The following is a 22,161-nucleotide window of genomic DNA, read 5'->3' as shown; positions in this document are numbered from 1 at the left end:
TAATCAACCTTTTGCAAACCTGTTGTTGAAATATGGAGTAAGGGATAAGGTTTCTACACCTTACCATCCTCAAATGAGTAGATAAGTGGAGTTGGACAATAGGGAGATTACAGGCATTTTGATGAAGCTTGTTAACATCACAAGGATTGGTCCACGAATCTGGTTGATACTTTAGAATGTCTTCTTATTGAGCTGTCTATGGGAAAGCATGCCATCTACCCATAGATTTGGAGCATCATGCATAATGGGCGATCAAGAAAGTGAATTTGTGATTGGGATAGTGAGAAAATATAACTTGAATGAGTTGGAAGTTTAAGGGGAGAATACTATGAATGCCAGAGGAGAGCGAAGGATAGGACCAAGTTCTACAATAATAAAATGATTTTGAGGATAGAGTTCAAGCCAAATCAGAAGGGGTTGTTATATGACTTAAAGCTTCATTTCTTTCCAAGTTAAGATCAAAGTGGATAGGACTTAAAGAAGTTGGTCCCTTTGAAGCAGTCACCATCCTCAATCCCAAGTTTAGTAATGAATTCAAGGTGAATGGTCAGATGCTCAAACTTGGTCTGGAGAGGTATAAGGAGGTTCAGGAGGCCTCACAGGAAGACCCCAAGAGCTGAAGAGTGGAGATTCAGTTTAGCTTTTCATTTCATTTATTTTATTTATTTTTAGTTTGTTTCTTTTGGTGGATAGGTTTTTTTGTTTTTTTGTTTGATGTGCATGTCTGGTAGATTTATAGAGTTGCAAGGAAGTAACTGAGGAGAATGAAAAGGAAACTTCTATTTTGAAGCAGTTCTAGTCATGATAAATTGAACACCAAGCAGGGACAAGATGATCACAATAATGTTCAATTGTCCCATTACACTATGATCATCTCAGTGTTATGAAGAAACAATCATGAATAATCAATCGTCTTTGCCTATTTCTTTAATAATTTTTTGTGAAACAAGAGCAATGATTTAATGAACAGATGGGAAAATGATGGACCGACTTTGCTGGATTCTTAACCATTCTAGGTGAAACAAATGGCAGCAATCAGAACATAAGGAAAACTATTACACGTCCATGCAAAAATTATCAATGCACTCCTAATGCAAAAACTATCATGCAGAGCAACTGTTAGAAATTATATTTTTCTCACCAAGGCACCACCTAAGGGAGATTTATTTACTAAAGTGGGATAAAGGTAACTCCCTTTGACTTTAACTTTTTCTCTTACTTCTGAGATTTGTACACAATAAGGACATTGTGAAATTTAGGTTAAGGGAAAAGGTAGAAGAAGCACCATTTTTTTTAAACATCTAATTAGATTCTTTGTTTTTTCAGAATTTTTACTATTGATATCACTCTCTTTCATTGCAATGTCTTAACATGCATCCTTGATTTTGAGAATCCTTTTTAATGCTTTACAAAAGACCTAAAATTAGGTTAGAATAATTTTCTTCGTTTTGAGGATTCTTTCAGGGAAAAAAGCATTTCAGAATTCATAAGAGTTAATTTACTTTGCTAAAGAGATGAATGCCTAGATCGTTAGCTAGAAACTTTAAGAGTTTCAATTCTTTCTTTACTAAATTCTATGAAAGACTCAAAGAACACTGAGCATCTTTTACGTTAGTTGTGTTGTGTCTCTAGGAGGCCAATGCTTCCTTGAGTCTTGGTTGAGGAGTGTTAATAAGATCTTTTTAACTTGAATACTTGTTAAGTCTCATTTTGGGGCAATGTGTATTTAACTGAAAAATGCAGCAAACTAGAAGCAAGAGATGAATTTTAGGATAATTCCAAGGAAACAAGGTTGCATGGGGTTGATGGATGAAAAGACAAGAGCCAAAGCTTTGCCCTAAATTCTAAGCAGCAAGTGGGAGAAAGAGACGAAGGCTTAAGTACTGTCAATTGTCCGAAGAAGTGGAGAGAACAATCGCACCTCTATGCAAGGCAATCACAGAATCTAGGAAGGATGATCAATCATCCTAGTGTATTACAATCAATCATCCTAATGTAAATGTGCATTAATTTGAAAATGAGGGAAACTCAGTATACAACGAGAGATGATCACAATTGTCCTAGTGCATAGCGATCCTCCTAAACGACCCTATGATGGTCTTGTCGCTTTATGAAGAGAAAGTCCCCATGCACTGAAGTGTAGATCATCTTAGGGAGCTCCTGAATTTCCTTGCTCATTAAAAATCACTAGTCATCTCATGTATTAAAAATGTGATCATCCTACATATTAAAGTGCAATTAAGCAGCACACTACAAAGGCTACTTATCATCCAGGTGAAATCTTCAATTGTGACTCCCAAATATCTCTCTTATTTCTCAGTAAAAATATGGATTTTGAGAGTTTGATCTCATCCATGAGGGGCTAAGAATACTATTTCTGGAGTAGTAGCAAAGTGGATAGAAGCTTCAGAGGAGAACAAGAGAGAAAGTGGTAATTTTTACTTTGATTCTTTCTGTTTTGATTTTATTAAACGGCTGATAGATTCTCTATGTAGTTCTGATTAAATAAGATGCAGTTGATACTCAATGAGGTTCTAGTGATGTTTGTGAATTACTTGGCCATTAGACGACTTAATTTGATCTATTGTGATTGCATTGAAGATGCACAAATCCTGAGGCACGTATCCTGATGCACGCATCCCAAGGCACGGATCCGTTGCATGAAACCCAATATGTCCTAAATTTCTATGTTATGTCCAAATGGATTCTTCAAAATGGCTTCTCCTAAAAACATAATAACACGACATACTTTCTAACATTTGAAAAATAAAAAAAGTTCCACACTTGTTACTTGTTAGAGAGTCGATTGAGAGAACCCATTCTAAGAACACAAGTAAAGATCCTTGTTATAAAGATCTTTTTCCCTGGTTCATTTTAGAATAGAAGTAAAGATCCTTGTTGCAAGCTAATATAGAGCGCAGTTGCTCATGCAATAAGATATTACTGAACTTGCTTGAGTACATGATTATAGCCATTTGGATTTTTTTTTTCAATAAACTAAGAATTCTAGACAATGATTAACGCGAAAGCAATGCATGCAGGATGTGGAGAATATATACGAAGTCCTTGCTAAAAACATTATTCAAGACATGTTTCCATTAAATCAACAGAAAGTTAATTGAGAATCAATCATAACAAAAATATGAATGGTGCCAAGTATTTTCTATAAAGAACAAATATAGCAGTTTTTTGTACCTTGGGCTTTTTGCCTTTCTCAAATAATTTTGTTCTTGAACCCTGAACATTAAAGTCTTTGTTATAGTAGTTCCAGCTATGAAAATAGTTATATATACATATATAGATAGATAGATAGATAGATAGATGGATAGATAGACAAATACCTCAAGGAAATCAATGCTGTGTATCCCTTGAATGATGTGATAACAAATAAAATGATCACGGACTAAACAGTCCTCAAGTTCTTGCATTCGTGCTTCTCTAATCTAAGCATAAACCAAATTGAACTTTTGTTAAAGACAAATAGTAGAATTATTTATTAAATTCATAGTTAGAAAGAATAAGATAAATAATAAGTTTTAAATTCCCGATGAAAATGAAGAATCATTTATAATAGTCCTACCGATCTAAGAGTAATTTTAAGGCTTGTCGGAGAAGCTGATTTCATGGAGCTTATTGCCTCAATGATCCAAGCATCACTTCCATTTGCAACCTCATTTTGCTACAAGTGAAGGTTTAATTATGTGTGTAATCAATACTTCAAGCAATATCATATGGTTAATACTTCAAACAATGGAAGAAAACAATTTTAACATTTATACTCACCAGCAATAACAATATTTCTTCAACTGTTTTTGCAGAGAAACATTTGTTGATAATCTCCAATCTATTTTTTCAATGTATATTTAGGTCACTAAATGTCAAGGAATGTCATCTAGAGTGTGTTGCCAACTCAATAAACATTCTTTATTAAGTGTATGAAAGAAAAACAAAAATAGGGATAAACAGCACTAATCACCTCATAAAAGCACTATCTTGTTTTGGGAATGTTCTCCTTGCAAATCTATTGATAACCTTGGCAATGGTTGAAGTATCTGAAGCTGCCTCAGATAGTGCAGTTTCCAATAAAAGGAGATCCTATAACAAGGATTAATACATAATCAATTTAAAATCCTTACCATTATTCCTTTTCATCAATTTCATTTTACCAGCACCTTTTGAAGATTACTCCAAATTAGCTTTGAATTAAAATACCTTTGAAAGGACAAAGTGAGTTGCAAGACCACAAGCAAGCATTTCAATTCCATTGAGCTGTGCACCAGTAAGCCCTAAATATTCTCCTTCACACCAAGTAACACAAATAAATGAGAATGAGATGAAACCTCATGAGTCGATTGACTCGTATAAACATGTGATTTAGAGTTTTGATATGGGAAAAGAATAATTTCTAAAAACTTACAAGAACCTTTTAAAAGATTAGATGACATAAGAATTATTTTGACTATTACCAATATTAAGGTAGTTTAAGTAGTTTTGTTTTTGTGTAAGCCAGTCTTGGGGTTTGAGTTTAATAAATGATCGCCTCCTCTTGTTTTCAAATCTATCACATTCTAGCTAAAATTAATAGTAAATCATCTTATTACTTGTTGTCACTATGACTTCAAAAAGCATTATAGGGAGTGAATAGAGGGATGGGTAAGGTTTATGTTGATGTGATAGGTTGATGATATTATTCTATCATTGCAGTGAATCTCATACATCATACATTCTAGGAGTTTTATCGGTTATAAATGACCTCAAGCTCCTTGATTCATATTTTCAAGGTACATATGTGTTGGTTGTATTAGTTGCATATGGCTATGGTATGTAAAGAAGATAGAAATTCAGAGAAAATATCAAAATATGAAAGAAAATTTGAAAAATCATAGGTAAACATTCAAACTCTAGTAGAGAGAATTCAAATATCATCCTGATGAATGTTCAAATGACCTTTAAGAGATATTCAAACATCTACCTAACGTTAGAACATCCCCTACTAAGCATTCAAATATTAGTTTGTTCCTATTGTTTTCAAAACCATTTTTACGTATTTTTGAGGACTTCTTGATAAATTTAATTTAAAAAGGCTACTTTCTGTATCCTTCTAGCTATAAAAACCTAACATTTGAAGACTGAAAAAACTATGCATCTGATCTTTCAAGAACATTCTTGAAAGTCCTTTCTATGAAAGAAAAGGCACATCCATTTGCCTGACTAAACACAAGGTTGAGGTTGGCCTGGCCTCTCATTCATCTTGCAAAGTCTCCTAAAATTTCAATAACAATGGATCACACTAGGTTGCCAATGATCAAGTTATTCACAAGCATCAAAGGACCTACAATGAGCACCCCTTGGATTTCAATCAAGGATGAATTGCATAGAGAATTTCCACTTATTTAGTGATTACCAACTCAAGACAAAATAAAGCATAGAGAAAGTTTACACCCCCTTTTTCTACTACTCCTCATCTGAACCTTCAACCTTCCTTCCTACTCCTCCAGATCAAAGACTCAGCCACGTATGGTTATGATAACAAACTTAAAAACCATGGTGGAAATTGATAGAACACAGAAAAATAAGAGAAAGGAATTGAATTGAAAAGCTAAAAGCAAATTGAACTGTATTGATGTAAGCAAGTATGTCATTGAAAAACCTAAATGTCATATATCTGAAGTACAAGGAAAGAACCATATTTAGCATTGCACATAAAGTTGGCACAGGTGCATGATTTGTTCTCAAATCATGGGGTTTTCTATGCCCTAAATTTTAGATTTTATAATAAAATAAATTATAAATCTTCTTGCTAGTTCCTAGTCTGTATAGAAAAAAAAGGAAACTGAATATTTTGAACTTAGAGAGAATGACAAAAGTCAGAAATAGAGAATAAATTTTGAGCAGAGTTGGAGAAAGGATTTTTTTAGCATGCGTTGAAATATGTTCTCTATTTTGATACCAGATTCGACAAAGCATCATAGCCTACTTCAGGAAGCTCGATGTTGATTTCAACAAAGTGCTGATTTTATTGAAGCCACATCAACACCAAAATATTGAACCGATTCTTGGTAGAAGGGTGGAGGATTTTAGCTCTAGGTTTTAATACATGGACACAAGTGCTTTGATATGGAATCAAGAAAGAATCAATAACATTATAAATGCATTGAGTTCAGGTGTCAAATTGTTCAATGATGGAAGGCTTGCCAGGATTTTGGAGTTGTTTGTCAAGGTGTATTGAAGTATGTATTGTAGTATCAAAGCATTTCAATACCAGAATATTTTTGTTGCCTATTTTTCATTCAAACTGATGAGGTTTTGCTGTAACTTTCTTTAATAAGTTTGAATATATAGGCTTTGGGTTACCATTTGATGATATGGAATAATGAGATCTTCCCATTGGATGATTTGATTCTATAAATAGGTTAGGCTGTTAGTAATTGGAGAGCCTTTTGGAACATTCTAGTTCTAATTAGATTAATTTTCAATTTTTGAATTTGAATTCTCCCTTTACATTCTCTCTATTTTCGATCATTTTCTATCATTTCCTTTGGTGCCAAATAAGGAGAATAAAGGCCAATTTATCTATGCTTAGTGGCTGAACTCTTATACATTCAAAGGAGGGCTCCAAGGTAAAGATCAAAGCTAGAAAGTGTGTTTCATAGGTAAAATATTTTTAGATTTCTGGATTTCTTCATCTTAAATAACAATTCTCTGAAAATCCCTCTTGAAAAGGCATAGGTGATCTTTTGTAGATAATGTGAATGCTTGTTTAAGATATAAGATTCAATGATTTTCCCTTGGATTACTTACGACCAAACTTTTGATGGATCATAGGATGAATGAGCTCCAAATTGTAGAGATCCAGAATTCTAAAGAATCCGAGTTAGTTTGTCTTGAGAATGAATCCTACTTAAGGCTAAGATCTTATCCAAAGACACAAATCCATCTAGAGGGACTTCCACATCAAATTCATTCATTTTTATTTTGTTTTATAAGTCAATGCACTCAAATATCTTCTCATGGTCCTAAAATTTTATGTTCTTCAATTTTCACAAGATTTTGATCTTAAGTTTCTAGTAAATTTTCATTCAAAGGTCTTAGATTTAACTAAACAAGTCCTTGTGGAGACAACAAAGCGGCTATAGTTAACACTTTTTTATTAAATTCATTTTTGGTTTTGGGAACTATAGACTATGATCAATTCAAGATCAGAGTCAAATCTAAAACTTAATTGTGAACTTATTTTAAAAGAGATTTCAAAGAAATTAAACATTAACTAAACAATAATAATATGAAATAATCATTAATGAACCTAAAATTGACCTTTAATTGTTGCATTGATCTCACTCAATGACAAAGCAAAACCAAATGTTAGCATCATTGTCAAGGATTTGGTCAATCTAAGGTATAGATCTATGGAACTTCTAGAAAATTTTCTTTTGGTGATACACTACTATAGACTTTGTGGATCTAGCTCAAGTTTTGTAGATTGTGTTTTGTTTGCTTTTGTTCTAGTCATGTGAAAGCAGATGTTGTATGCACATTTTTTAGAGAAGGAACACATTTTGGAAGATTACAATGGATTTTAGAAGCTAATTAACAATAAAATTATGAAAGGTCAACCACACAACCAACATAGTCATAATATGTCGGTTTAAGAACCTTTTCAACAATTTGGGTATATGAGTGATCATCTTACCCCTCTTAGGATGGATTCTTCATCCCTTTTTGTGCTAATTACTAAGCACATTGCAATCCACCCTCAGTTGGCATTGCCCTTGCCCATTTTTAGAGGAGGAGAAGGTGAAAATGCTTATGCACACCATAAGTAGAAGATCTGCTTAATATTTCAAGATGCTAATGGTCACATTAATCTCATGAGGATGAAACTCTTTCCCTTGACACTTAATGACCATGCCAAGCCTTGGCTCATCACTCTTAAGGCTAAGAAGATTCAAAATTTGATTGGGTTGCAGGCTGCCTTCCTTCACAAGTTCTTTTGTGCTTATAGAACCAATAGTCTCAAAAGAGAAATCTTAAATTTCATGGATAAGAAGGGGAAAAAGTTTTTTGTTAGCTGGGATAGGTTTAAGGAGGCTATTGGTGCGTGTTCACACCATGATTTTGACAACTCTATGATGGGATGATACCTCAAATGAAGCAGTTAGTTAAAACAATATTTGGTGGAGACTTCTTTGCTTGAAAGTTCAAGCAAGAATACATTCTTAGCTAGAAGATTAGAGGAGCCAAAATCAAAAGAGAAAAAAGTGTTGTTCATGAAGTTGGAATAAGATGTCAAGCATGTGCAATTTATGAATCAATGGAGCATATTACAAATGCGTCCCACTATTCCCATCATTAAAGAAATCTTCAATGAGCAAGCAAATGCCATTAGGATGAGTATTGGTATCAATTGGAAGATGTTTAGGCAGCAAAGGAATTCTGGTTGGAGGAACCACTCGAACCTATCTTAAAGGTCAAGGAATGAATCAAGGGAGTAAGGAAAATCAATAGGAACAAGCTCAGTAGCCCTAACTTAATGCTTAAACTTTATGTGAGAGAAGAAAATTAAGTTTAATGCTTAAGCTTCTCAAGTGATTACACAAAATCCAAACAACCTTGAATAAGCTAAATATTGAAGGAAACATTGAAAGGAGGAAGTTTCTAGCTCAACCTCAACAAAACCCTAGAGTTGTATGCAAGTTAGGAGAAGGTAATGCTGGCAATTCTAATCATGAGGAGGTTAAGGTTATAGTAACCTTGAGCAGTGGAAGGGTATTGACTTTAATAAAAAAAATAATAATAGGATGAAATTGAGAAGAATGTTACTATTAAAGGGAATTAGAGTTCTATAGTTTCTTATTTAAAAAATTTAAACAAGAAGAAGGACGAACAAAAGCATGAGGAACCAGAAAAAGTGGAAAGGAGAAATCAAATGATAGTTGCTCCATTTCTAGCTACTTTAAAAACGAAGAAGATAGATAACAAATATTAGGTGTTAGAAATTTTAAAGCAAGTTAAGGTCAACATTCCTTTCCTTGACATGATGAAACAAGTTCAAGTTTGTGCAAAATTCTTGAAGAACTTGTGTACTGTCAAGAGGAAATTTCAATTGATAAGAAGACCTTTTTAATTGACCATGTTTGTGCTATCATAGAATCCAAGACCTTGATCAAATATCAAGATCCTGGCTATGCAACTATCTCAATTTCAATTAGAGAATCTTTTGTGGAGAAAGCTCCATTAGACTTGGGAACTAGTGTAAACTCTTACCATGTTCACTAATTACTACTCAAAAAGTGCTATTTGATACCTTGTAATTAACTCTTTTAAACACTTTTGAGTAGTAGTTATTACCTTTTAACTCAATTAACATATAAAGTACCTTTGCAATCGTTTCTAATCAAATTGTGTAAGTTTTGGTGCTTTTGATAGTAATTTGATCATCAAAGCAATCCAAGATTGAGGAGAGATCTATGGAATCCATGGCAAAGCAATGGGAAGCTCATTAACATGAAGAACCTAAAATTTGAAGCTTTATAGTCCTTTGCCATAAGCAAATCATGAACGCAAGGAGGGAAAGCAAAGAGAGAAATCTAACATGAAGAATTCAAGAGAACAGAAACTGTTGGACACTTTTGGAGCACTTCCTGGAGCTTAATTCATGCATACTATATGTCGTTTCGAAGCTTGGGAAGTCAGCAATCCAATGCTTCAAACGATGCGTGAATCGGAGTTGAAATGAAGAAGTTAAAACCATTGGAAGCCGATCACCCCAAGCTAAAGGCCAATTTCGTAGGCTGCGAAATCACAAGAGGATGGCTGCAAAATCAGCCTTTGGCTGCGAAATGGTGTCATTCAGGTTGTGAAATTTCGTAGCCATCTTGCACGCCTGCGAAATCCTCCTGAGTGCTTCTAGATATTTGTGACCGACATTTTTAGATTTTTTGCTTCAGATATTTGATGTCTAAATCCCCATTTTCTCCTTGTAATCCACCAATTATAGGATTCCTTAGTTATTAAGCAAGAACAAAAGGGTGAATAACCTCATATATATATTGTTTTGTAATTTCATTACAGAAACATCTCGGGAGCTTGTTCTCAGAGACAACTTTTTGTATAGTTTTGAAGGAAGTAAAGAATACAGAGCTTTGCTCTGCCTTACCTACTCATTTTGATTGTATTTTTCTTACTAGCCAAACAAGCTCTGAGGATGTTTCCTCAGAGAATGAGTGGCTAGAATTTTTGTCTCTTGGAACTAAGGTAGCTGGGTAAGGTCCCGAGTGCAAGAATTGGTAGTTTTGTTGTTTCAACTGTTAATGAAGAGAAAGTGTGACCCGTTTATGGTTTCTATGTTTTTAGTTAACTTAAAACGCCTTCAATTCACCTGGGCCAACACTTGGTAAGGCAAGTGATCTCCGTCCATGGAGATGCACTAGTTTATCTCTTGTGAGCCTTTGGGAGGTGACTTGAAGGTAGGATTTTCTAGAATTGCCAACACTTGGTAAGCTTTTGGACTCTAAGGAGACATCCATTAGTTATCTCTTGCGAGCTTGAGAAGGAAAGTCCAAGGTTAATGATCACCTTAAATGGAAAATTCTAGGTGAGAGGCACGAGCCATTGCAAGATGCATCAGTGAGAGGGAATTAGTGCTGAAATCCATAAAAGGGAAGCATCTGTACAACATTGGTTAGAGAATTAACTATATGTTAATTCTCTAATGCGAGGAAAAGATTCAAGTGACTAGAGCTCTGTTTTTGCATGAGGAGCCTGACCCCAGTGATCCTAAAACTCCAAGGAACGCTTTTCTTTATAAGTAATTCCCATTACTTGTTTTTAGTTAGTTTAAAACAAATCCTTTTGCAACCAAAGTTTATGTTTTCTTTTGAAGCTAACCTTTAAATGAAAAAGCACCACTTCAACTTTGAATTGGTATCAGTTGTAAGTTGAAAACCCTTCCTAGTGAACGATCCTAGAGCCACTATGCTATATTAGCTAAGGCTATCCTAGTGCATGGTGATATAGGTTATAAATTTTGTTGATTACTCCTGTCCGAGGACCAAACTCAAGGTACACCAGCTAGGCATGCGATCATTCACTCTATAAAATATCGAAGTTTGAGGAATTGAAAAAAAAACACACACACACACAACACTATCTTTGGCAAATGGGTTAATCAAATTTCCTAAAGGAATTGTGGAGGATGTGCTTGTGCAAATAGACAAATTCTACTATCATGTGGACTTTGTAGTCTTGGACATTGAATCAATCTAAAGATAGGTAAATGTTGTGCCAATTATTCTAGAAAGGCCATTGTTAGCTGCAACAAATGCATTAATTAATTGTAGAAATAGAGTTTTGCAACTCTATAGACCAACATCTTTCATATGAGTAGATAACTAACTAAAATTAAAGAGGCAAATGATGAAAAGGTATTTCTTCTTGACTCAATTATCCAAAAGCATGTTAATGGGTGTTGAAAGATGAATTGAATAACCTTTTAGTTGAGTTACAAGATATGGAAGAGTCATTATCAGGTAGATGATGATGTTAAGGAGTTGTGGAAAGAAGAGGATGATATCTTCATTTCTAAAAGTACTAAAAAAGAGGTTGTAAGTAACAAAGATGAAAATACATAAAGGAAGCCACTTACAAAAGGCCTTAATTATGCATTCTTGGAGGCTAATGAAGGAAAAATAGTGATTATTTTTGCTTCTCTCACATATGATCAACAAGAAAAATTGATGAAAGTGGTGAGGGGATATAAGATGGTTATAAGTCGATCTGTTGAAGATCTAAAGAGAATCAGTCTATTAATTTGTACTCATCATGTCTTTTAGGAAGGAGCCAAATCAGTTTGTAAACCATAAAAGAGGTTTAATCCTCATATAAAAGGGATGGCTAAGCTAAAGTTATCAAGTTTCTTAATGCTAAAATAATTTACCCAAATCCAATGGGGCTTAGGTGAGTCTAACCCAAGTTGTGCAAAAAAAAAAAGAAAAAAGAAAAGTGGATTCATTGTGGTAACTCATGAGAAAGGGAAATTTATACCAACTAAACTAATTATTGGTTTGAGAGTTCATATAAATTAACAAATGCTTGATATTGTAGAGAAATGATCACTTTTCTATACCATTCTTGGATTAGACATTAGAGAGAGTTTCTAGCTATCCTTTCTATTTTTGTTTTTTTTTTTGGATAGGTACTTAGGCTACTTTTAGATTGCCACAACATCAAAGGATAATAGAAGACGACCTTTACATGTTCTTTAAGCACCTATGCTTATAGAAGGATTTCATTTAGATTATGTAATTGTTGACTACATTTTCGATGTATATGGACAACATTTTTCCATCTTAGTTTGTAGAGTATAATAGAGGTACTCATAGACAACATAACTATCCATGGAAATTTATTTGAATCATGATTGGGGAATTTGTATCTAGTTTTTCAAAGATGCATAAAAAATAGATGGTGTTAAATTACAAAAAAATGTCATTTTATGGCCAATAAAGGGATTATTCTAAGCCATATTATATTTGATAAGGGGATTGAAGTGGACTCAACTAAAGTGAAGCTAAACTTGAAGCTACCAAGTCCCTCTTCAGTTAAAGAGTAAAGCAATTCCTTGGTCATAAGGGTTTCTACAGAAGATCTAATAAGGATTTCTCTAAGATAGCTCAACTATTAGGTGTCTTATTGTTGAAAGAAGCCAAATTTAATTTTAATGCTCAATGTTAAAGTGAGTTTGATGTGTTGAGAGAAAACCTAAACTCTTCACCACTGGTGAGACCATCAAACTAGAATTTACCATTTGAGTTGATGTGTGACACTAGTGACATAGCTCTTGGATCTATTTTTGGACAAAGAAAAAAATGTTAAATCTTACGTGGTTTACTATGCAAGAAAAATGATGAATGATGCATAAAGGAATTATCACTTAATAGAAAAGAACATCTAGTAGTAGTTTATGCTTTGAACGAGTTAAGATCTTACTCGTCGGTACATCTATGATATAGTAGTTGACTATTTGTTAAGAGTTATTATTAAAGTTAAGAAACAAGAAAGAAGAACCAATCATTAATGCTTTTCCATATGATGTTTTAATGGTTGTGGGAAATCTTCATTGTTACACTCACATTGTCAAGTACCTTGCCAATGGTAAAATGCCATTTGAATGAAATATTGGAGCTAAAAGATTTCTTTCTCTTGAAGGTGAAGTATTATATATGGGATAATCCATATTTTTATAAGTATTTCTTAAATCAAATCATCACAAAATGCATACTAAAAGGTAAAACTCAAGCTATTTTGAAAATGTGTTATGATGATGCTTATGGTAGTCACTTCACCACCAAGAAAATAAATGCCATGGTACTTGAACCACAGAGTCTATATTGGAATATGATGATGAAAGATGTATGAAACCATATAAAGAGTTGTAAGAGATGTCAAAACATGGGCCTAATTAACAAGAGGTGATCTATGCCTCTTCATGATATCCTTATAGTTGAAGTCTTTGATTGTTAGGGCATAGATTTCATGGGCCCATTCCTAATTCCTTTAGATACATATACATATTGATTGTGGACTATGTATCCAAGTGGGTGGAAGTTATACCTTACAACTCAAATGATCATAAACTTGTAATCATGTTCCTAAGAAATAATATTTTCTCAAGGTTTAGTATGCCAAACTACTCAATTATGATGGAGGAAGTCATTTTTGCAATAAACTTTTAGAAACCTATTGGATCTTAACATGTCACTCAACTCCCACAACAAAATATGTATAAGGAAGGTAATAAAAGGTCTCTGCCCTAACATGTGGCTAACCTCGCTTTTGCAAAAAAACAATTGGGAGAAACAATATCATTACCTAGGTTTGAGCAAACTCGAATTGTAGATCCGACACCCACAATCTTGCCTTTGGTTTAGAATGAATTGTAGCTCAATACACATGATCTTCTAATCAATTCTACTCGGTGTATGATCGAGTGGGCAATGATGCTTTGAGAGATTTGAATTGAACTTGTTCTTAGAATTAAGAGAAAACTCTTTGGTTTTGTTTTTTGATAGATTTAGAGATGAAAATGAGAGGAATAATTTAAATTTGATCTTTCCGGCCTCCTTTATTTACTAAGGTGGAAAATACCAAAATATCCTCCCTTATTAGAAAACAAATCCAATCTCCAAGTCCCATAGAGTCTCGAATTTCACATACAAAATTTACACCTATGAAGGTAGCTTGACTAGAGACTAATGGAACATCTTATTATGGTTCCCATGAAATTAATCAAACATAATTTTATACTCAATCAATCAATCCACTAAAGTAGACAAATTGCACTCCACTAATTAGGTCAAACTACATAAAGTTGATACTTATCTCACAACCTACTAATCGTTATATTTGTTCCTCATGTATTGATGTTTGTAATATGGTTGGTATGTGTTATCCACCAATACCTTACATTTTTAGCTTTTGAGTTACAAATTCACATTTTCCATGATCAATTGATGTTACTATATCCTAGAAGTATAAAATATCAATTCCACTAATCAAATGGAATTACCCTTGTTAGAATTGAGACTGAGAAAGCATAAAATGATGTAACAGATTGAGATTCATTCATAAATTTATTTATACATGTTTCTTGGTTTCCCTTTATCCCATATGCATTAATTGGTTATCTAAGCATGAATGCCTACATCACTTGCATTGTACATAACTTGGGTGCATTAAGAGTTGCATAGAAGATCCAAGTCATGGGTTCTTTACAAAGTGATGAGTAATCCATAGTCGGTTCATGGATTTGGGCAATCCATCCAAGATTGTAGTGCACTACCTCCAAATTGGAGGAATGACTTGTCTTGGTTTTCGAGATGTTTTTCCCATGGTGAGTACACTAGTGTATGTGATGCATACAAGACAGGATCTATGGTGAATCATGATGTAAAGATATCAATTGTCTTGATTCACTAAGCTATTATACTGCATGGACTCTCAACTTTGAGAGGATATTGAACCTATGCCAAAATCAATAGGAGACTTTGACTTATGGGTGAGACCCTAAAGTGGTCATATATCCCTATGGATTAGGTCATTATTGATGGAGGCTAGTGACAATAGATATTCTTAATAGATATCATGGTATTGGAACGGTATGTCCCCTTAGGTGATCCAAAGGACATGTGATTTAGAAGACTATGGCCATAGCATTTCACTTAGTGAAATTTGACATATACTTTTTAGAGGTAGAGTATGTCAATTGATCATATAATAGGGAGGACTTGTAACTCAAGGATTTGATTGGTAATCTTGATAAGTGATAGTACTACTTTGTTAGATTATAGACATCAGTTCATGGGGAGTCTACATGCAGTGAATAATAAGTAACGGATTCGAGCTTCGTCATATTTTTATTTTTACATAGAGTACTAGAGTGTAGTTGATTCTATGTAGTGAGATGTTGAATCAACTTCAGAATTGGATTATGAGGGAGCCAATATTGTCTTATGATTGTCAATGGTCCCCATTTGAGCTCATATACCTTGATGGCATAGTTAATGAGGGTTAGATATGCTTTAGGTTCATTTATGTGCATAAGAGTATTTGGTAATTACACAAGGTTGCATAGGGGTTAGTGAGCGGTACCTCTAGATTGGTTTAATTGATTAATTGGATAACTTTATTTGGTTAATTAATCAATTAAAACCCTTTTTGAGTTAGATTAAGTAACCCAAGCCTATGTGGGCTTAAGTCACTTAAACCCAATAAGGAACCCTATAAATACCTCTTTAAGGGTTAAGGTTTCTAGTGAGTCGTCTTTCACTATCAAAGAGTGGAGAAAGTTTTGGCCTCCAACCTCCCAAACACCCTACCATTTAGAGTGCTAAGGTTTGAGGTTGAGTCATCGAACAAAAGATTATGGGTTTATGAGGCTTCCGACAACTTGGTATTTGATATTCTCCAAACATATTTGATTTGGGAACATCCAAATCAAAGGTAAAGTTTTCTAAAAGATTTTTTCTAGATCCTTTAATGTTAAAAATGTTATATATGCTTCTGTTGCATAGGATCTAGAAGTCTTAGGAAGTTTTCATGCACCTAACCTAAGCTTAGGATAGGGAATAGAGAGGTTTGGGATTCCCTACAATCTTGATCAAGGATTTAGCTTCATCATACATCTTAGAATTACTGAAAGGAGATATATCATTCCTAATACATGGCATATCATAATGCATATCTTGGGTACACACAAACTATATGTTGAATCAACAACCACCTAAGATCACGAGAATGTAAAACTTCTATGTGAGTCCCATTCAAATGTGATTCAAAGTGATTGCTAACCCAAATAGTAGCCTGAATACCTCTTAAGTTTAAGAACTTTTACAAAATGGTATCTAGAAGAATACATGTCATTTACATAGAAATAGACATGTTTTCCACAGGTGTTGTTCAATTTGTAACCATACACATTGACATGCCATCTCAAATACTCACTTTGATGACTAAGACAAGTTATCCTACCTACATGGGTTGGTGACATACCATAACACTACTAAATTTTCCCAGGTTCATGAATTGTTGTGAATAATAGTATCAATTTATTAGGAACTCACAATTATGTTCCCTATGTATCCATAAACTATGGACAATGTGAAATGATGAAGCTGAGTGTCCATCAAAACAATAGAAAGAAAGAAATTATCAATGCACATGATACAAAGCTTAAAACCCAAAAAAAAACTTGATGAAGTAATTATTCCATATCATCCTCAAGTAACTGATCAAGTAGAGCTTGCTAATAGATAAATTAAGGGGATCCTAATGAAGTTGGTCAACATAAGTAGAAAATACCGGTTAGTTAAGTTGGTTAATTTTGTAAGATGATAGAACTGCATATAAAACTAATCTTAGGATGTCTTCTTATTGAACTAATCTTAGGATGTCTTCTTATTGAGTTGTATATGAAAAGGCTTGCCACTAACTAGTATCTTGAGCACAAATCATATAAGGTTATTAAAAGACTCAACTTTGACTAGGATCAATTTAGGGAGAAGATTAAGCTTGGTTTGACGCAATTAGAAGCATTGAGGAATGAGACATATGAATATAGCAAGGAGTCCAAAGAATAAGAAATGTCATGATGTAGAGATTCTAAGGAGAGAATTCAAAAAAAGAAAGTGTTACTATATGATACAAAGCTTCACATTTTTCTTGGAAAGTTAAGGTCTAAATGGATTAGGTCTTATGTTATGAAGTTGGTGCATCCTTCTAAGGTCATCACTATTATCAATCCTAGATTTGGAAATGATTTTAACTTTAATGGGATGAGTCTGAAGGAATGATTTTAAAAGACTTCAAGCTTAAGAAAAGGTGACCTACCTTTAAGATGAAGAATGAAGAAGCATGGTTGGTCTTTTGTGTATTAGTAGAATAGGCTTGCCTTTGTCTTGTTTTATTTTCATTATTTTTAAAATTTGTTGACACTTTCTTTGAAGTTTTGCAAGAAATGATGAGTTTGTATATGCAAAGATGAAAAAGAGAAGATATGAGATAAGTGTCGAGTGAGGTATAATTTGAGAATTAAAGGGGGATATAAGTCTTGAATATCATTTTTGAAAAGTGATTTGGAGAGTGATTTGAATGTGTGGTTCAAATTTAGAAAAGAAAGTTTAGAGAATTATCAATACCTGAAATGGATTTTGAAAAATGAAGTTGAAGGAGTATCTCAATAAAGGCAATGGAAAATCAAAGCATTTCAATATCATTTTTTATACTAGTTATTATACTTTGATGGTAGGTGATATATCTAAATAGTCATTTAAAGTTCAATAGAATTTATGCATGGAATTGATCATATTCAAAGTGTAGATCTAGTCTTAGGCATGAATCTATTTGGATGATACTTCATTCATTTGGTAATACTCTACCTTTTATATGTTTCATCAAATTCTGAGTCACTTCATATTCATTTCATCATGGATACTTTATCGGCTCATTATTTCAACTTTAAATTAATTTAATCTCATATTTTCATCAACTTGAATGAAAAATCTTAAGTTTTAGATGAACAATCCCTATGAAGACAACCAAATACTATACTAGCTGGTTGTTTCTTTAAAAATTCTTTTTAGCTAGGGAGATGAATAGAGATACACACAATAGTTGTTCCCAAAACATTTCTTTAAATTGAAGTTTTGAAGGTCACAAAATAACATTATTATGCCTTGGCTTAGCCATATCAAAGCCTTATGTATATATATATATATATATATATAGACACACATTCTTTTCTACATACTTTTGGCTATGAGAAATAAAAATTTCATATTATGATAGTGTGAAATAATTAGAAATTACAATAGAATTAGGATACTAATTAATATATAATATTTATTAAATGCCTTTCAACATAAGTTTTTCAAAGAAAGCAATGCTTGGAGTAAGGAATTCCAAACCAAGAAAACTCTCCCTACCTTATAATCATGTTGATAGCATAATGTACATGGAAAGAAAATAAAAAGAATAATTAAGAGAGAAATTGAAAAAAAAAAAAAGTGAACTCTGAAGTTATATATTTTCAACTACCGGACCCTACAAGGTTACAATCATAATGACTATAATGAATACTTTCACAATAATTGTGATAGTTATATGAATATATATATATATGAAAGGTATAACATGGAAAATTATGATATGCATAAATTTATGTATATGTTTATAACATATTTATTATTTTCCTTCATTTTTTCCTTTTTACTTTCCCCTCTACTTCCTTTCTCTAGTAGTTTTCCTGAAATCGTCCAAGAAGAAATAGAAATTTGGTGATTAAGAGTAGGAAAACATGGTGAGTGTGAGAGCAGGAATCGAGTTTGTAAGGACAAATCGGATGATTTTATCTAGGGTTGGTAGAAGATGCTTACATCTAGGCCTGCTTATAAAAAAAGCCATGTAAAAAAGTATGACTTCCATAACATTACTTTAAATTTCACTCTAAACCAACCTCTTGATTAAGGTCTTAGATATGGGTGGTTCTCTATAGAATAATTCTTATATGTTACATTTATGTATTGAATTCTCTTAGGTACCAAATCTAGAAAAGATGCTAAATCTAAATCATTGAAAAGTTAATTAATATATTAGTTCCACCAGTTTATTGTTCATCCTAAAATAGTTGCCCTATATTATTAGTTGCAACAATCAAATTTGACAAAGTTTGAGTACTTTCAAGGTATGTATTCTCAAAAAAGTATATGTTGAAATGCTACTAAAGAATTATAAGAACTAAAGACTTTAATTACCAAAGAATCCTGGGAGCCTAGAAAGGAAATACGATACACCAATATTTGGAAAATGTCCCATTTGTGCTTCTGGCATAGCAAATACCTACATAATTTAGCAAATCAATTATTTGTTATTAACATTTTGATATATGGAAAAACAATAAAAATGAATGTATATTAATAAAATGATTTTGGTTCTAATTATGGTAATATTTCTAAACTAAAAGACAAATTTTGTGACTGAAATGAATTACAAAACTATAAATTATATCCTTTAATCTTAAGATATATCCTGGTATCTCCTAGTTTTCTTCTTATTTACAGGCTTAAATAATGAAAGGGTTCATATATAACTATATACCTAATTCCCTTATGGAGAATGTAGACAATTGGAAATTACACACAAACCAACAGAATTGACTTTCCCAATTTCCTGTTGATTTACAGTCAAAATGGCTCCTTACTATTTTAGAAACAAATCTTTGATCTTGTTAGGTGGCTTCTAAAGCCTTCATTTTAGGCAATTTAGTCCCAAATCCTCACTTTTGGTAGTAGTTCTAATGTCATAAATATCATACTTAATTTTATAATAAATTATCATGGATGACATGGATATGAGCTCCTTGATAATGTGATCTAGGGTAGTGAGACCCTAGAGACCATGCTAATATGGGATGACCATGGGTAATATACTTGTGTACAGGTAATGGATTGATTAACATCTATGCCCAGACCTACGGTTGTATGTTTTACATATCATATAATTCTTTAAATGTTATTATGATTATGCTATGCTAATTTCTTTATAGTAAAATTATTATATGATATATTTTAGAATTGTTTTTACCTTGCATTGAAAAATCATAACATTTATATATCATGCCTAACCACTAGACTTTTGTTTACTTTATTTAATCCCTTTTTTTTATATGAGTAGTTGAGGATGAGGGTACTTTTATTGCCTTAGGGTTGTTCATTCGGGTTCCTAATCCTCAAATCTTTCCACTTCATTAAGTTTTACAAGCTTTTTCACAATTTTCTTTAAAAGTTTGGAAGATTTTGACCTTCCTTATTTTCTACTAGACCTCACCTCCAAAAACTAATCAAAGAGTTTTCACTCATTCAAAATCCAATTCACCTTTCAAAACTCTCCACTTCCCTTACACTTTTTGGTACCTTTTCTAAGAGGTTCTACACCCAACTCAACAAGTTTTAAAGCTACATCCAAAACCCTATTCTTGGGGACACAACATTGGAGCATAATTTTGTAGGCAGTCATGAATGAAACTTTTTGTCTAACCACTATATTTAGCAATTAACTAGGAATTAACATATGAAGATGCTTGATAGTAAGTATTTTATCTATGCAATTAATAATCAACCCTAAGCAATAGGCAACTACCTCATGAAGAAAACTAAAAATGAATACCAAAAGAAACACAACTAAGAGTGCATTTGGGGGTGATTCTAGAAAGTGTTTCTAGCATTTTTAACACTTGAATGATAAAATTTTTCAAGTATTAGAAATATTAAAAGGGCTTCCTAATATCACTACCAAACGGGCTCTAAGATTTATAATAATCAATTCTTAAAAGCTAAACATGAAAGCTGATTGTAAAATAAGATGTATATGGTAACAACAATATTAGTTGAGAATACATATCAAAGCTTATAAAGCGAAGGAATAAGCTAGTACCGTGTTCTCAGTCACAACCCGAAACCTTGAATTCATGGACAATCCAACACCTCCACCCATTACAATCCCATTAATAAGTGAAACCTTCAAAGGTTATAGGGTAAATGAAAATTAGAATAGAAGGATTTCTTTTTTATGTTGTTTTTGTTATTACCATAATAAGACAAAATCTCACCAGGGTCTTTTCAGAAGTAGCAAACAAGTAGTCTAAGGTGATTTGTTTCCTGTAAAAACTTTCACCAAAGCTCCAATGTCCTATGCATTTAAGAAACATATTAGGAAACAACAAATATGAATTCACACCTTAATTGAAGATGTGATTCAACCCAAAAGACTATTTTCTTGGTTTAGATGTTCGACTTTTATACATTTGAGAAAATACTATTTTTCTTATTTAAATGTTTAACTTTTGTGTATTTGAGAAATGAACATTTGATTAAGGATTGGAGTAGTAGATAAAAATGTATAGCACCTGTACATTTATTACAAAGATGGTGATAATGATGAAGAATAAAAGAAATAAATGATAAATTTCACCTCCATATATAGATAAGACCACAGCAACAACATCTCCACTTGAACAAAAAACTTTTCCTTGTCCCTACAATATTTAAAATAAAAAAGAATTAAATTAGAAAATAACATAGTAAATGCCATTATTATTAAGCATTTAACTCTAGAAATCAACAATAGATAACAACCATATATCTATCCCAACATTATGTAATAAGATTTTACCATAGATTAATTGCATAAAATTAATAATCTTAAACTACTATTTTAGCCAAGTTTATATTAAACAATGATTTATTCAAAAGAATACTATACAAGTCTTAGAAAGTTAATAATATGGTGCTTAAAAAGAGTTCCATACTATGCAATTTGCAATTTATGTAATTCTTTTCATAAAAGGTGAACTTAGAGGACATATGCTAAAAAGGAAGTTTGTGCAAAACAAGTTGAGATCATCACTTTTAAATTCTCAATATTGATCTCACAATCTAAAGTTTCAATTTTGTACATAGATTTAGTTAATTGAAGTTTAGAATAAATTCCCTAATGATATGGTTTTTTTTTTTTTACCTTTAGAATCAAGAGCTTGACTGTAGGATCATTCTCATAAACTTCCAATTTCCTCAAAATTTGAGTGATCTGCACAAAAAATAGTATTTTATA

General features: G+C 32.6%; 1 protein-coding gene across 1 annotated transcript in view; it reads right to left on the bottom strand.

Moving 5' to 3' along the window:
- The window catches only part of LOC117928308 (3-hydroxyisobutyryl-CoA hydrolase 1-like), a gene marked incomplete at its 5' end in the record, with an annotated part of 26,667 nt that extends 4,506 nt beyond the window's left edge, over positions 1 to 22,161 (bottom strand). Inside the window, 11 exons of the mRNA XM_034848213.1 lie at positions 3,196 to 3,237; positions 3,342 to 3,443; positions 3,581 to 3,679; positions 3,784 to 3,844; positions 3,977 to 4,095; positions 4,213 to 4,298; positions 19,308 to 19,392; positions 20,986 to 21,069; positions 21,161 to 21,240; positions 21,523 to 21,586; positions 22,069 to 22,161. Coding sequence (XP_034704104.1) covers positions 3,196 to 3,237; positions 3,342 to 3,443; positions 3,581 to 3,679; positions 3,784 to 3,844; positions 3,977 to 4,095; positions 4,213 to 4,298; positions 19,308 to 19,392; positions 20,986 to 21,069; positions 21,161 to 21,240; positions 21,523 to 21,586; positions 22,069 to 22,161 — 915 coding nt within the window. The remainder of the gene's footprint in view (positions 1 to 3,195; positions 3,238 to 3,341; positions 3,444 to 3,580; positions 3,680 to 3,783; positions 3,845 to 3,976; positions 4,096 to 4,212; positions 4,299 to 19,307; positions 19,393 to 20,985; positions 21,070 to 21,160; positions 21,241 to 21,522; positions 21,587 to 22,068) is intronic.

The sequence above is a fragment of the Vitis riparia genome, chromosome 13 (genome assembly GCF_004353265.1).
Source record: "Vitis riparia cultivar Riparia Gloire de Montpellier isolate 1030 chromosome 13, EGFV_Vit.rip_1.0, whole genome shotgun sequence".
Lineage (NCBI taxonomy): Eukaryota > Viridiplantae > Streptophyta > Magnoliopsida > Vitales > Vitaceae > Vitis > Vitis riparia.
This window is presented reverse-complemented; position numbering and strand designations above follow the sequence as displayed.